General features: G+C 59.6%; 2 protein-coding genes across 2 annotated transcripts; both read right to left on the bottom strand.

Annotated features, from left to right (window-relative positions):
- Positions 1-237: 237 nt before the first annotated feature.
- MRPL28 (mitochondrial ribosomal protein L28) lies at positions 238-3148 on the bottom strand. The gene is made up of 5 exons (XM_033167405.1): positions 2817-3148; positions 2401-2553; positions 1979-2113; positions 1094-1180; positions 238-568 (listed from the first exon to the last, which is right to left on the bottom strand). Exons 1-5 carry the CDS (start codon positions 3108-3110, stop codon positions 473-475), a joined length of 765 nt encoding a protein of 254 aa, XP_033023296.1. The 5' UTR covers positions 3111-3148; the 3' UTR covers positions 238-472.
- Positions 3149-5024: 1876 nt separating this feature from the next.
- Positions 5025-12824, bottom strand: PGAP6 (post-glycosylphosphatidylinositol attachment to proteins 6). Its single transcript, XM_033167042.1, has 13 exons — positions 12686-12824; positions 10697-10874; positions 10383-10590; positions 9991-10124; positions 9590-9849; positions 9089-9414; positions 8917-9010; positions 8604-8727; positions 8243-8376; positions 7694-7872; positions 7231-7377; positions 6502-6618; positions 5025-6183 (listed from the first exon to the last, which is right to left on the bottom strand). Exons 1-13 carry the CDS (start codon positions 12807-12809, stop codon positions 5887-5889), a joined length of 2322 nt encoding a protein of 773 aa, XP_033022933.1. The 5' UTR covers positions 12810-12824; the 3' UTR covers positions 5025-5886.
- Between the last annotated feature and the right edge of the window lie 640 nt (positions 12825-13464).

Genomic DNA, 13464 nt, shown 5'->3' with positions numbered 1-13464 from the left:
TTGTTCCTCAAGAGAGGTCAGCTGACTGCTTTAGTATTCTGCTGCAAATGTTGCTGTCTGACCCTGCAGACCTGAGGGTGTACGAGAACTCCAAGGCGGGGTGCATTCTAGGGTGCTCCAAAGCCTGGTGGCAAAAGGCTCTCATGATGACCAGCCTCAGAGTTGGGGATCACGGACCACACGGTGGCTGCAGTGTGTAGAGACTGAGCAGCAACTGAGCAGCTGGGAAGCCAAGAATTGAAAGCCTCCTCCTTTTCTTTATGGCAAAAGCATCCTGAATGGAACATGAGGAGGTAGCTCAAGGCAGCTAGTCCCTCCCAAGTCCAGGGGCAGAGCAGCCTTTACGTGACAAGTATCAGACAGCGAGCACATACTTCACCATTCTGGATCCAGCTCTCTCAGGGGGAAAGTTCCATCCCTTGGTCTGTTTAACATAAGCCCAAAGAGAAGTTCACAGTGCTTGATTCTCCTGTTAGACCTTCGGCACTTCAGCCGATTCAGAAAGTTTCTGTGCTTCGAGCTGCTGCACCAGTTCTTCTGCATAGATTTTGAACAAGGGAACAGGGTCCTGAGAGAAAGATTGGGGGCAAGGAGGGAAGACACAGTGAGGAAGAGATCTAATTGCACAAAGGCTAGGTTTGCAAGTTAAAACAAAGCCATGGTCAATGTTAACCACAGGTTTTAACCCAAGAACGAACCCTGATTTACTAAAGTGGCTTTTTCACAGTGAAGCCTCTGAGCTGGGCTCGGACAATCCAAGTAACACACGCCTTAGTGTTATGTGTGAGCCAATTCAAAGCATCACAGCAGCCCTCGAGAGAAATCAACAGCATTTTGGATACAAGTGATTACAGGAGCCAGACTAGCATCTGCAGAGTCTGACTAAGTTGCCTCCCACCCCACCATAACTAAGCAAAGGGAGCATATTCCATGTAGTCCAATAGACAGCAAACCTTAGCAATGAAATGTATTGCACCTCGGCATAAAAGCATAAAGCACAGTTATTTTACACAGCTTTGAGGGTCATAGGTGGATGTTCCAGAGACAATATTTGACTGGGATTGGGCCACAAACACAAAGGGTGAAGACACACCTTCTTCTCCAGGAGTCGCTGCTTTTCCACAGCTTCTTCCAAACTCAGCCCAACCCATTCTGCCTCTTCCTCTGGGATCACAAACTCCTGCATGCAAAGGTAACACTCGTTAGCTCTCAGCACAGAGACTCACCGGGAGGCAGCAAAGACAGCAAGATTGAAAAGTACCTTGTGCCATGTCAGCCCACTAGCCCACCGTATTGTTCACTGACTGGCAGCTTTTCTGCTGATAATAGGGCATACTAAGCAAATGTGGGCTCTATCACCCTTGCCACTACAGCCTTTCCACTGGATTCTGCATTACCAGGGATGGAAAGACAGAAACAACAGCCATTATATCCTTAGGCATATCAAGGACAGTTATACCGGCCTTTCTACACCCTCTAACTATTCCACCAGCGCCGTGTGTCCCTCTAGCCAAGTCCTAGGAAGTGGGAGATACAGAGCACAGCTGCAACTCTTAGCCCTTACGCATTGGCGCATGCACAGAAAACTTTTCATAACCAATCTACAGCCCTTATTGTTGATACAAGAATAATGACTGGTGCTCACAGCAATTTCAGATTATGGTAGATGCTGGCTCAAAAGCAAAAAATTAGCTACTACATATCACCCACCAATGTGGGCATCTTGGGGTGGGGATACAATATTTAATATAATGTATTTAAAGCATTCTACAGACATTACCCTATTTGTAATCCTTAAAGCAACACACAAGATCTGAACTGGGGCTTCCTGATTCGTAGGTGTGCCTCTTCACCCACTACAATAGCTCCCTGGACCAAACTGAACTGAGAGGGAACTGAAATGGTCCTGCAGCATTACCACGGGAAGGCCACCACTTACGGGCCCTTCCAGGCCCTCGTAGCAAAGGAAGACACCCACCTTGTATTTGTCGTAAATAGCCTCCCTCTTTGCTGGGTCATCTGGATGGAGGGAAGGGTCCCGGCGGGCAAGCCGTAAAAGCATTGTGCGTTTCAGATCCATGCCCAGTTTAGAACACAGCTCAGCTTTTGGGGTCTGTGAGGTCAGAGAAGGATGCAACACTCGTCACCAGTTTCCACCGATTTGTTCGGGGCAAAGAGAGGCTTTCAAGGGCAAGCGGACCACAGTCCTTATGACTTCTGTCAAATAGTTCAGGAAAGAACCTGCATCACTCAAAGCAGCGCTCTGGGATGTGGCCCACAAAGGCTGCTTCACACCACACCGTTCCAAGGCTATCATGAAGTATTCATCCGATAGCTGTCATATTGCCTTTCCCACGCTTGCAGACAGAACAGCCTGTCAAGCTATCACCACAAACCTACCTTTAAGATGTAATAATCAAAGCCGTAGGCGGCGTCAATCTGGTCCATCGTCCGCATGGTGACTGTAATCGTCAGCTTCTTATCCAGGATCTCACTGTAGAGACCTCGATAGAAGAGCTGCGGCTTCCAGATCTTCTTCACCCTGGCAGCAAGCTGAGGACACAAGGAAGAGCAGATGCAGCCAAGATCTGGGCAGCTGGGAGGGGAAAGCTCAAACTAAACGGGAGGCCCTGCTGCCCGGCGGGTCCACCTCGCAGGGCGTCGCTTCCACTGGCCGGCAGCAGCGTCTCCCCGGGTCCCGGAGTCAGGCGCCTCCTCCTCCTCCTCCTCCTTGCGAGGCACGCGCCCCTCGGCCTTCCCCCGATGCCCCCTCGCCGGGGTCCGCCCGCCCAGCCCCCTCGGCCCCGGCAGCGCACCTTGTCTCCCCGGGCGTAGCGCCAGCCGGACACCAGGCCCTCGCCGCCCCACAGGCCCTGCTGGCTCTCGGGAGGGAAGTAGACGGGCACGGGCACGTCCTGCACGCGCTCCCGCTCGCCGGTCTTGCGGTTGCGCGCGTGCTGGACGCCGCGGGGCCTCCAGTGGACGGCGACGGGCGGCGCCGCGGCCTCCTCCTGCAGCGCGCGGAGGTAGTGGGCCGGCAGGCGCGCGTAGATGCCCTGCTGCAGCTTCAGCGCGTCCCACAGGCGCGGAGGGATCTTGTGCAGAGGCATCCCGCCGCCGGCCGAACCGAGAGAGCGAGCGAGCGAAGGAGGGCGGCCGGTAGCTCGGAAGTCGCCTAGGCCTCCGTCTGCGCCCGCCGAGCCGTGTCGCAGGCTCCTTCCGCCAAAGCGAGGGCAAAGGTCAAGGGGCGGCCTCGCGCAGGCGCAGGGCGCCGCCGACCCGGAAGCAAAGCGTTGCCGCGAGACGGGGAGGGAGGAAGGCCGTCCTTCCTGCTTCCTTCTCATTGGAGCAGAGCGCCGCTGAGGGCGTGGCCTAAGGGGAGCGAGGGAGCCGCGTTTCTGTTAGTCCCGCCCCTACGCCGTTACCATGGCAGCGGACCCGCGGCGCCTCGCGAGGATCCGAGGGGGCTTCGCTCAACAAGGCCGCGCGCGGGAGTCGGGGGCGTCCAGGCCTCCTCGTCGCTGCGGCTTCGCCCCCGCCGCGCCTCGCTTTCCCCAGGGGCTGGAGGCGGGAGCGGGTGCTGCGCTTCTCGTCCTGGCACAACAACCCCGCGAGGCGGGCCCAGAGTGACTAGTATTGGTTTCGTCGTCATCTCGTTTTAAATGACTGAAGCAGGAAATGGGGTCACTAACCCTCCTATCATTGAGGTGTATTAATCTATTATTATTAAATTTATGTGCTGCGTCAGGAGGATTTTGGGCATCACATGGCAGGACAGATGTGCTTTCCCAAGCCCACCTTCCCAGCATCTTCGCACTCCTGTCTCAGCGATGTCTACGCTGGCTTGGTCGCGTCCACAGAATGGAAGATGGCAGGGTCCCCAAGGATGTGCTCTACCGGGAGCTGGCTTCAGGCACCAGGCCAACGCTGTGCTACAAAGATGTCTGCAAATGGGACATGAAGGCTGGCAACATCGATGCTGCCGTATGGGAATTCCTTGCAGGCAACCACAGTAAAAAGGGTAAAGGATCCCTGGGCGGTTAAGTCCAGTCAAAGGCGACTATGCGGTTGCAGTGCTCATCGCACTTTTCAGGCCGAGGGAGTCGGCATTTGTCCACAGACAGATTTCCGAGTCATGTGGCTCCATGACCAAACTGCTTCTGGCACATGCGAGGCTCCCCAAGGAAAGCATCCTAAAGCAGGCAGTCACTGCAGAAAAGGCCCCGTTATCATGTTGCCACCCTCCAGACCTCCTGTGAAGTGAGGGGCACGCAGAAGGGAAGCAAGAAGCCCCCTCATCACCAAGCAAACTTTGGCTGGCCAGCCATCATCACCCCACCCAGCAGAAGGCAGCTTTTCCAAGGTCCAAGGTGGAGGTAAGAGTCCCAAAGTGGAGGCTGCCCAGTCTGCTGTGGGGCAGGGGGTGCCTCCTGCTTCTGCTCAAAGGGTTCTCAGATGCACTTCCTGCACTTCTTATTAGATTGCTGGAAATAAGCACCAAAGGCAAAGGAGCACAGTGTGCATGACTTTTAATTGAACAAAAGGACAGTTTAAACAGCTTAAATCAATTTAAACAGCTTCAAAAAGGCAAAGTATAACATAAAATTAACAAGGTACTAACAGAACTTTCTGAACTGCAGTTGCTGAAGTTCTTCCTGAGGTAATCAACAAAATAACCATTTCCCCATTTAAGATTAGTGTCCCTTCCATCCCCTGCAGTGACTGAGGGGAAGGGAAAAAAATAAACACCCCAAATTAAGGACCTTAAAACAGGAGTAGTGTGTGTTATTGCGCTAAAAGAACTCTAGTCTAGAGTCTCTGGCTCTTCCACCTGTGTGTGCATTTGCAAAAGGGTTTGTCATGGTCTTATCCTGGCCCAGCAGTGCCAGCTGCAAGAGCCAGAAGACAGGGGAGCAAACAGTGCTGGGCTCTTGCCTGCCCACGAGGACTAAGAGCTCCGGGACTGCAAAGAGCTCCGTCATTTGGCTGAGGGCTTTGACATTCATTGTGGCTCCCCCAAAACAGGGGGAACAGCCCCAAAGTGGTGGAGAGAAAGATGCAAGAACAGGATCTCCCTGCTTTCACCCAAGTCCAAAGCCCACCAGCAGTTGAAGGCTCTTGAACAACCTGGCTGGTGGATGGGCACCGCTGAATGGCAACAGTGCCACGAGGTTTTCATTCAGCAGTATCACGTGACCAAGTCAGTCTCAGGCCTGGCAGTGAGCGGCAGAGCTCGCTTGGCACCCACAGGCAGAGGAACAGAACTGGGCTGCTCCAGCTCAGCTTTTTGTTCAGGACAGAGAAACTTGGCACCTCCCTGAGCAATACACGGTTTCTCCAACCACGGCCAGCAAGGACGCCTCTCCTCCCTCCCTAGCCCAGGTGTGTCCCTTGCATTCTTATCATTCACACACCCCTCTCAGGTTTGAGCAACCATGTTTCTTCTTTCCACATTAACAGGGTGCCAGGAGCTGCACACCAGCCTCCTGTCTACAAGCCCCACAAGGAACACTTGTGTCTAGTTGTCACTCCACCCCCACTCCCAGGATTGCAGAACTGCCTGGTTCCCAGTTCCCAGCCACGCAGATTCAACAAAAGCAGGCTGTGGTGATGCACCTGAAGGCTCCAGAAAGTGCTGCTGGTTCCACTGGAGGAGAGACCTGCTTCATGAGTGGGTGACCTCTCAGGTAAGGGTGGAGACTAGTGAGCCGTCTTGTCTTGTGGACCCTCGCAGCTCCCTGTTCTTCACCCAGCCAGCGTGATGGTCTCTCCTGCAGGATGGATGGCCTTCAGGTGGCACCAGGAAGCGGCTGGCAAGCCGACCCAGAAGCGTGGAGGGAGGCCCTGGGGCCAGAGCCTCGCGAGAGTCCGCCCCCTCTCAGTCTGTCACGTCACGGCGTAGAGCTCCTCGCGGTCATTCTTGCAAATCTGGTAGCGGCAGAGCAGCTTGCGGGACCAGTCCCACGGATTCTGGAGCTTGTCTCCAGGTGGGAGGAGGAAGGCCACGCTGGAGGCCACCAGGATGTGCCAGATGCTGTGCGTGTAGAAGTAGTTCTCTTTGGTCTGAATGAAGGCATACACCATAATGGCCACCACAGCCAGGGTGATCCCAGGGCAGAGGAAGAAAGCCCAGCGCTTCCAGGAGGGCGGGTAGCAGTCGCGCCGTGTCACGCCACGGTGAACCTGCAGGAGGAAGTCGGGGGTTACGGGCCATCCCAGGTGGGGCAGAGGGCAGCCACAGAGGGTCTCTAGGTGTGGGCTCTTTCCATCCATGGAGACCCACCCACCCCAAGGCTCCGGGAGAAGTCAGCTGGGTCTTTCTTCAGCTGGCTGCACTCCAAAAGCACACCATGGGTGATGAAGTTAAGGGCGGGGGAAGCCTACGCCTTAAAGGTAAAATACCTGCTGCAGGTTCCGCCCAGCCCACTGCTCAGAACTGCAACCTGAGCCAGGAGATGCTCACGTCTCGATCCGTAAGGGGTCAGAGCAGAAGCCACCTACCCAAGCTGCAATCATGATGAGGAGGGCCACGAGGCAGGGCCCCATCATGTTCCAAACCCCTCGGCGGTCCAGCTGCAGTGACATGGCGATGAACAGGGTCCCCAGCACACAGAGGACCTGCAAGGAGAAGTCAGAGCTGCTCTTGGAACCTCCTTGAGTCTGTGGCTGGCAGGTGAGGAAGGCAGCCCAGCCGCTCCAGCTCACCTGCTGGCATCACTTCAAGATTTCACGGGCAGAGACAGGAGCTCCCAGCCACACAACCCTGCTGGGATAGTTCGTTTCTGAACTCTGCATTCTGCCTTTTGGCCAAATGGGGCATCATGCCCTAAGGCAGCCCCTGCCACCTTTGGGCCATTGGGCCATACTGCTGGCATCTTTACCTTTTCTAACGCCCAGTGGCACCCTTGCTTTTCAGTGAGAAACTGCAGCGGAGGCCCAGGAAGACTGGAAGCCAGCCTGTCCGCCTCTCTGGCCCAACTCTGGCTCTCAGTCCACCTGGCAACACCAGGATGGGAAACCCGCAAGATACACAGGGCAAAAATGCACGGCGTTCATTTTCTTGCACCCAGTCTGTTTATTATTCAGAGCCTCTTGCCCCAGGGGAAGTCGTGCTAGTGACACTCAAGGTGTGAGCTCAGGACTGGGCCTGCCCTGGCTGTAGAGGGGCTCGCTGCAAACAACAGCCCCCTCCCATGCAGTACCCCGCTTGCTGGCTTGCCCCCAACGCACATATTTCAAGGTCTTCTCCAGTCGAGCCATGCACAGGACGGTCACCCAGATGGAGACCACAGAGCCAAAGAAGTCGCAAAACTGCAGCGTGTCGTAATCCATGATGCACATCACTGCAACACCGGGCTGGTCACAGGCATGGTAGAACTGCAGCCACAGAGGGGAGAAAATGTGCCAGTCAGAAGGCCCCACTCCCACTGTGCAGCTCTTTGCCACCTGAGCCCACTGGGCACACGACCAGAGCAGCAACCTGAGGATGCCACAGGGCAGTGCAAAGGGTACTGAACCAGGGTCAAGGAGCCCTCTGCTTTTCCCCAGCCACCCCACTGCCAGAATGAGGCAAGCAGAGAAAGTGGAGGGTTGCGCTGGCTTGCCTGCTGTGCCCCCCAGAGAAGGGCCTGCTCGGGCCTTGCCCCACCCCAACGGGCGACTGGGATCCCGCTGGGGGGAAGCCTGGACCTACGGTGGAGAAGAACATGTTGAAGGTGTAAACGGAGGCTTCCACCAGGTGGTAGTGGTAAAGCGCAACAGCGATTGCCGGCAGGAAGAAGAGGTTGCTGAGCGTCAGCAGGAGCGTGGCCAGGATCTGTGTGCCGACAGGCTGGGCCTTGGTGTCTTCCGTGCAGCTCCAGCCACTCCAGCCTGCCCGGGGAGGAAGGGGAGGCAGGGTTACTTGTCGGGGGCATCAAGCCAAAAGAACAAAGCCCATCGCGCCAACGCAGCCTCTGCCCCAGCTGGGGAGTGGAATGCCCATCCTTAAGGCTGCCACCTTGCGCAGCATCCCCCAGAGCCCCCAGGATGGGCCCCCTCCAGCTGGGCTCACTTTCTAAGGGGCTGACTGGTGTGCAGGATACCACCCCGTGGCCTTTTCACTCTGGGCGTGAGGAGAACAGGTGCTGCTTATGGTCAGGCTAGCCCTGCCCAGGGAAGGTGGCCAAAGGGGAGGAAAGGAGGGTAGAGGAGGGACAGGCCCTGGTGGGCTCAGCCCCAGGCAGCCCAGAGAAGCTCTTACCCGCTTTGCAGCTGCACCCGGCGTAAGGGTAACTGCGGCCCAGGAGGTTGCACTGCCCATATGTCCCGCAGTTATCGAAGCAGGGGCTGAGGTAGGTCACAACGGACACCTGGGCTTTGGCTTTGTCACATTCCCTGCAGAGAAAGAGAGAGAGCTCATATGCCACCCAAGGACGCTGAGCCCTCCTGGCACCAACGCGCAAGTGCAGAGAGGCCCAAGGCAAGGTGAGGACCAGGCGGCAGAAAGCCCTGCCTGAGAGGTGCTCAGGAACCTTGGCCCCAGAGGCCTTGCTGCCACCGCTACTGCAGCAAAGGCCCAGCCCTGGCTGTGCGGCTGGCACCACCAGAGCGACAGGACTCACCCCACAGTCTCCGGGCAGAGGAGCTGCATGGACAGGAACCAGTTGTCCGTTTCTGGGTATGGGATGATGAGTGTAGCGTCTGGAGAAGAGGTGGACACGTTCAGCGGATAGCCTTGGGAGAAAGCTGTGGGGCAGGGAAGAGAGGCAGGCCTTCTGTTAGTGCCCAAACTGCGTCAGCCTGCCAGCGCCCAGCCTGCCAGTTTCAGTGCCCTCCCGGGGCATGAGTGCGACAAGCAGAGAAGTGCTTTGTCCCGCGCCCTCCCACCACCAACACTGGTGGCCACTGCCAGCAAGGAGCTGCTGTGCCACGTACCTGTGTGGCAGCCCCTCGTGGCATTCGCAGAGAGCACAGGGGAGCTGGCACTCAAGCAGGCCCACACCGAGGCGTTCCCAAGGCTCCAGTCGGTCTGCAAGGACAAAGCAGGAAAGAAACTCAGTTGGCGCCTCTCCCCTAGCAGCAGGCAGTGCCAGGTCAACCCTCTTACCTGGTTAAGGGCCAGATTCAGCACCAGGGTCCCCCCGCTGTCCATGCCCGAGTTCAGGTTGAAGAGGAGCAAAGCCGGCGGCTCGGCCTCGACAGGCACACTAACGTCTCCAAGGACACGGAAATGCAGAGACACCACGTCCAGGTCTTCGCGGATGACAGGCTGGTTGCGCAGGCAGCGGCTGCTTTGGCCTAGGGGGTGGTGCGCTGCCCCGGCTCCTGTGAGCAGGGTGGCGTTGGGGCTTCCTCCTGGCAAAGGTGTCTCCTGGCTCCGGTTCAGACTCTGGTAGAAGCTGAGGAAGGAGCTGGCCCTGTCAGGCTTGCACACTGCAAAGGACACGGCGCAAGGTCAGCGAGGGCCTCAGGACGAGAAGGCGGCAGGGCAGGGCAAGCCACCCCCTGACCCACAGCTGGGGCATCCGCAGCAGAGACTCAGGCACTGGCGAGCTGACACAGCTTGGCACCCCTCCTTTACCCCTCCCCTCTCGCAGCTGCAACACACCTGTGAAGGAGGCCTTCAGCTGAAAGGAGACCCTGGTCCCAGGGCCGCTGAGGCTTTCCACCATGATGGGCAGCCACTTCTGCCATGGTGGCGAAGCGAGGATGCCGCTGCAGTCCCCGGAGCAGTTGAGCACCTTCTGGGAGTGCGAGTGCAGAGTGGCAGAGCCCAGCGTGACACGGAGGGCACAGGGGCTGGAAGTGTTCACCTTGCAGCTGCCCAGCTCAAAGTGCAGCGCGGCACTGTAGCCGGGGACAAAGACCCTGCAGGGGGGAGGAGGGAGAGAGGGAGGAGCAGCTGACTCCAGCTGGCCAGCACATGGCAGGCCCACAAACACCAGGCCTTGGTGCCCAGGGAGATGGGGGGCACTCACCGGGCCCACCCTCTCGCCTGCTTTAACTCACTTGGCATGAAGGGGCCTGGCGGGCTGGGCGATGGTCTGCTGCACCGGAGTGTCGGGCTCAAGAATCAGCGTGTCGATGACGCGCAGCACAAACATGTCCGGCTGGAAGCTGTAGGTGCAAGGCGTTGAGATGCCCTGCAGGGAGGGAGGGACGCATCACTGCCAGCCTCCTGGGCCACCGTGGCTGGGAGGAGGAGGCCGCACTCAGCACAAGAGGACATTCAGGGGCCTCTGCCTCCAGCCCCAGGCACAGCAGAAGATCCTCCAGAAACTGCCAGGTCAGGTGCAGCAAAGTCCCAATGCAGCATCTCCAGCAGATGCAGGATACTCCCCCCTCCCATCCCCATCCCCACCACCACACAGACTCCAGCCAAGGAGGGCGCCTGCTCTCACCTTCACCTCAATCTTCCCTGCGGCCTTGGGTAGGTGGGCCACCATGAACCAGTCGCCTGCAGCAGGTCCTGTGACGTTGACGAAGGTGGTGTTCTGCACCAGAGTGGCCAGAGTCGTGGTCAGATTGTAGGCGAGGCGGACGCTTGTGTTGGCTGGGAACTGCGTGCCCAGGGGGTTGATGACAGGAGGGGCACCATGGCGGAAGTGGCTGGAAGGCAGCAGGAGACACACAAGTCAGCGGGGCAGAAGGAGGGGAGACGGCCACCCTCTTTCCAGGAGGAACTCCCCAGGGAGAAGGGAGGGTAGGTACGCACACAGTGATGTTTGTGCTGCTGCAGTCGGGACCCCTTCCCTGGGATGCCTGAAGGAGCCAGCGCAGCTGGACGGTATCCTCTGGCACGCGGAAGCGAAAGAGCCTGGCATTGGCATACCAGCTGTAGAAGGAGAGCTTCTGGGCGCCCTGGACAAAATACTCCGCCACAAAGGACCAGTCTGTGGGGGGAGGAGGGGGCAGGCTGTCAGGAAATGTGCAGGGGAAAGAATTCAGGTCCAGTCAGCCTTGGGCAGGTGGTGCTTCCCACCACAGGCAGATCAGCAGCCAGCCAGCCCCCCCCCCCAGTGTCTGCCAAGTGCAGCAGCATGAAGGGGCGGGCAGGGCCCCCCAATGCCTCTGGCTTCCCCCAAGGAGCTCCCAGGGGGCTTGTCTAGAGCCACAGGATCCCCTTTGGCCTCCAGAAATTAGAAGCTGGGCTGGTGCCTGCCCCTTCCCACTGAGGGCCAGGAAGGCCTTGCCCAACCTTGCCCTGCAGCGAGGTCAAGGGGAGGTCAGGAGAGGAAGAGTTCATGGGGAGGCAGCTCTGCCAAGCCAGAGCTGTGGACTTTGGCACACAGCCTGCCACAAGGACTGGCATTTCCTGAAAGGGCTGAGGCGGCAAGCCCAGGGTGCCAGGCACCTGCCTGTTTGCTGAGCGTACAGCACAGTGCTTGGCAAACACAGGTGAAATAGGCAGGGATGGGAACGGGGCAGGGTGTGCCATGCCAACCCCCTGCACCCCGTGCGCAGCACAGAGGCAGCCTGCCATAGTCAAAACAAAATAAAAAAATAATGAAATTCTTTCCAGTAGCACCTTAGAGACCAACTAAGTTTGTTCTTGGTATAAGAAAGCTCATACCAAGAATAAACTTAGTTGGTCTCTTAGGTGCTACTGGAAGGAAAATTTTTATTTTGTTTTGACAACAAGATCAAGTCTAAGATGGGCAAGAAGTGAAGGTTCAGGTGACGGACCCCAATAGGAAAGGAATCCGCTGGGAGGGGGTGCTGGTTCTCACAGGGGCGCGGAGGGGGCGCCCCCAAGGCACAGGGAGCAGTGGGCGCTGAGTCAAGGCGCACACGCGAGAGAATGCGGACAAGCCGGCTGGCCACCGGGCGGGAGGGAGGGAGCCTGCCTGACCGGTCCAGCCACCCGACGCTCATCCGGCGAGGAGAGAGACCCCCTCCGCCGCTTTTCCACGCGCACAAGTGATGCTCAACCAACGTCCCGCCCGCCGCCCGCGCAATTCGCCGGAAAGGCAAAGGCTGCCCGGCGGGTAACTGGGAACCGGGCGTTGCGCCATTGGCCTCCCCGGGCAAAGCAAGGACTCCGTGACCCGGGCGACGCCCCAGCCTGGCAGCGGCGCTTTTCCATCGCGGCACCGTCCCCCGCCCCAAGCGAGAACCGGACGAACCTTCCGTTTCCTCAAGTGGGAGACGAAAACACGGCGGCCCCCCTGGCAAACCGAGGAAAGGGGGCCCTTTTGCCAAATGACTACGAGCGAGGGGGCGACAGCAGCACTGGTGGCTCCAGGGCTAAAAGGGACCGGGATTCAAAGCAAACGCTGGAAGACTGAAGACGGGGCGGCCCGCGGGCCTCTCCCCGAGGTCACCCAAGGCCACCTGAGCCATGGACCTCCGTCGCGCCTCCTTGCGCCCCGCCGCCGCCGCCGCCACGGGCTCAAACTCGAGGGAGCATCCAAAGCTGGGGGGCAGCCCCTCTAGAAAGTGGGGAACCCCTCCCCCACTCTTCAGCGCTGTCGGGTCAGGAAGAGGGAAACGGTCCACACACACCCCAATCCGCGCCAAGCTGCGGGGCAGAAGGTGCCGCTGTCCCTACTAGGCGCGACCCTGTCACGAAGGCGCAGGAGCCGCGGTCCTCTAGGTGTGTGCAGAGTGCCACTCCGTCCCGCTCCTCCGCAGTGCGGCTCCGGGAAGCGGCGGCCGAGTCGGTCGCCGCCGGGCAGTGCACCTGCCTCCCGCCGTTACTTACCGTCGGGACCTCCGCCTCCGCCGTTGCTGCTCCGCGTCTCCTTTGCCGGCGGCGGCGGCGGCGGCGAGGGGTCGGCGAGGGCCAGGAGCACCAGCAGCGCCAGCACGAGCGGGACGGGCGCCATCGGAGCCGCGGCGGCCCCCGGGGCCAGAGAAAGGCGCGCCTCCGCCCTCAGCCCGGAGCGCCTTCCTCCTCGCCCTCCTGCGTCGCCATCGCCCGCGGCGGAGGCCCCTGGCCGGCACTGGCGGGGCGCTGACGTCACGGGGACACCCGAGGGGGAGGGACGGAGGGAGGCGGTTGCGGGCGCGCGCCTCGGCCGCTGCTGGCTGCGCCCCGCCCCCCACCCGGAGACGGGCACGAGCCACCCGGAGACGGGCACCGCTGCACCGCCCGGGGACGGGGAGCTCCGCGGCGGAGCGCACAGGCCGCTGGCGCCGCTTCCCTCCTCGGGCCTGCCGGGAACGAGGGAGGCAGGGTGGGATGCGCGGCGCCCCCGGCCGGCCCTTCTCTCTGCCCCGGACCCCCAGCCCAGGGGCCTATTCCCGGAGCCTCGCCGGGAAGCCGGCGCACGTGCGCATCTTGCACGGAGCCCCCTGGCGCGCGGCTCCGGCGTCGACCCACCCCGTCACGTGGCCCTCTGGGGGTGCAGCCCCCCGCGACAGTGGGCCCTAAGGGGCCTCCCCTGGCTCGCCCTCGATGGGAGCCCCGGGGGGCTTTGCACCCCCCCCCACCCCCCATGGCGAGCTGCAGCGTCTTCCCGGCGCGCCTCGCGAAGCGCC

This window comes from Lacerta agilis, chromosome 13 (genome assembly GCF_009819535.1).
Source record: "Lacerta agilis isolate rLacAgi1 chromosome 13, rLacAgi1.pri, whole genome shotgun sequence".
Classification (NCBI taxonomy): Eukaryota; Metazoa; Chordata; class Lepidosauria; order Squamata; family Lacertidae; genus Lacerta; species Lacerta agilis.
Note: the sequence above shows the minus strand (reverse complement) of the source record. Positions and strands in the feature narration are given on the sequence as shown.

Excerpts from the sequence above, each read along its gene's own strand:
- PGAP6 (XM_033167042.1), bottom strand. The coding sequence starts at position 12,809 with ATGGCGCCCGTCCCGCTCGTGCTGGCGCTGCTGGTGCTCCTGGCCCTC. Across the intron at positions 10,125-10,382 it reads CAGGGAAGATTGAGGTGAAG|GGCATCTCAACGCCTTGCAC; the intron begins GTGAGAGCAGGC and ends CCCTCCCTGCAG. Across the intron at positions 7,873-8,242 it reads CGGGTGCAGCTGCAAAGCGG|GCTGGAGTGGCTGGAGCTGC; the intron begins GTAAGAGCTTCT and ends CTCCCCGGGCAG.
- MRPL28 (XM_033167405.1), bottom strand. The coding sequence starts at position 3,110 with ATGCCTCTGCACAAGATCCCTCCGCGCCTGTGGGACGCGCTGAAGCTG. Across the intron at positions 2,114-2,400 it reads TTGATTATTACATCTTAAAG|ACCCCAAAAGCTGAGCTGTG; the intron begins GTAGGTTTGTGG and ends CTGACCTCACAG. Across the intron at positions 569-1,093 it reads AGCGACTCCTGGAGAAGAAG|GACCCTGTTCCCTTGTTCAA; the intron begins GTGTGTCTTCAC and ends TCTTTCTCTCAG.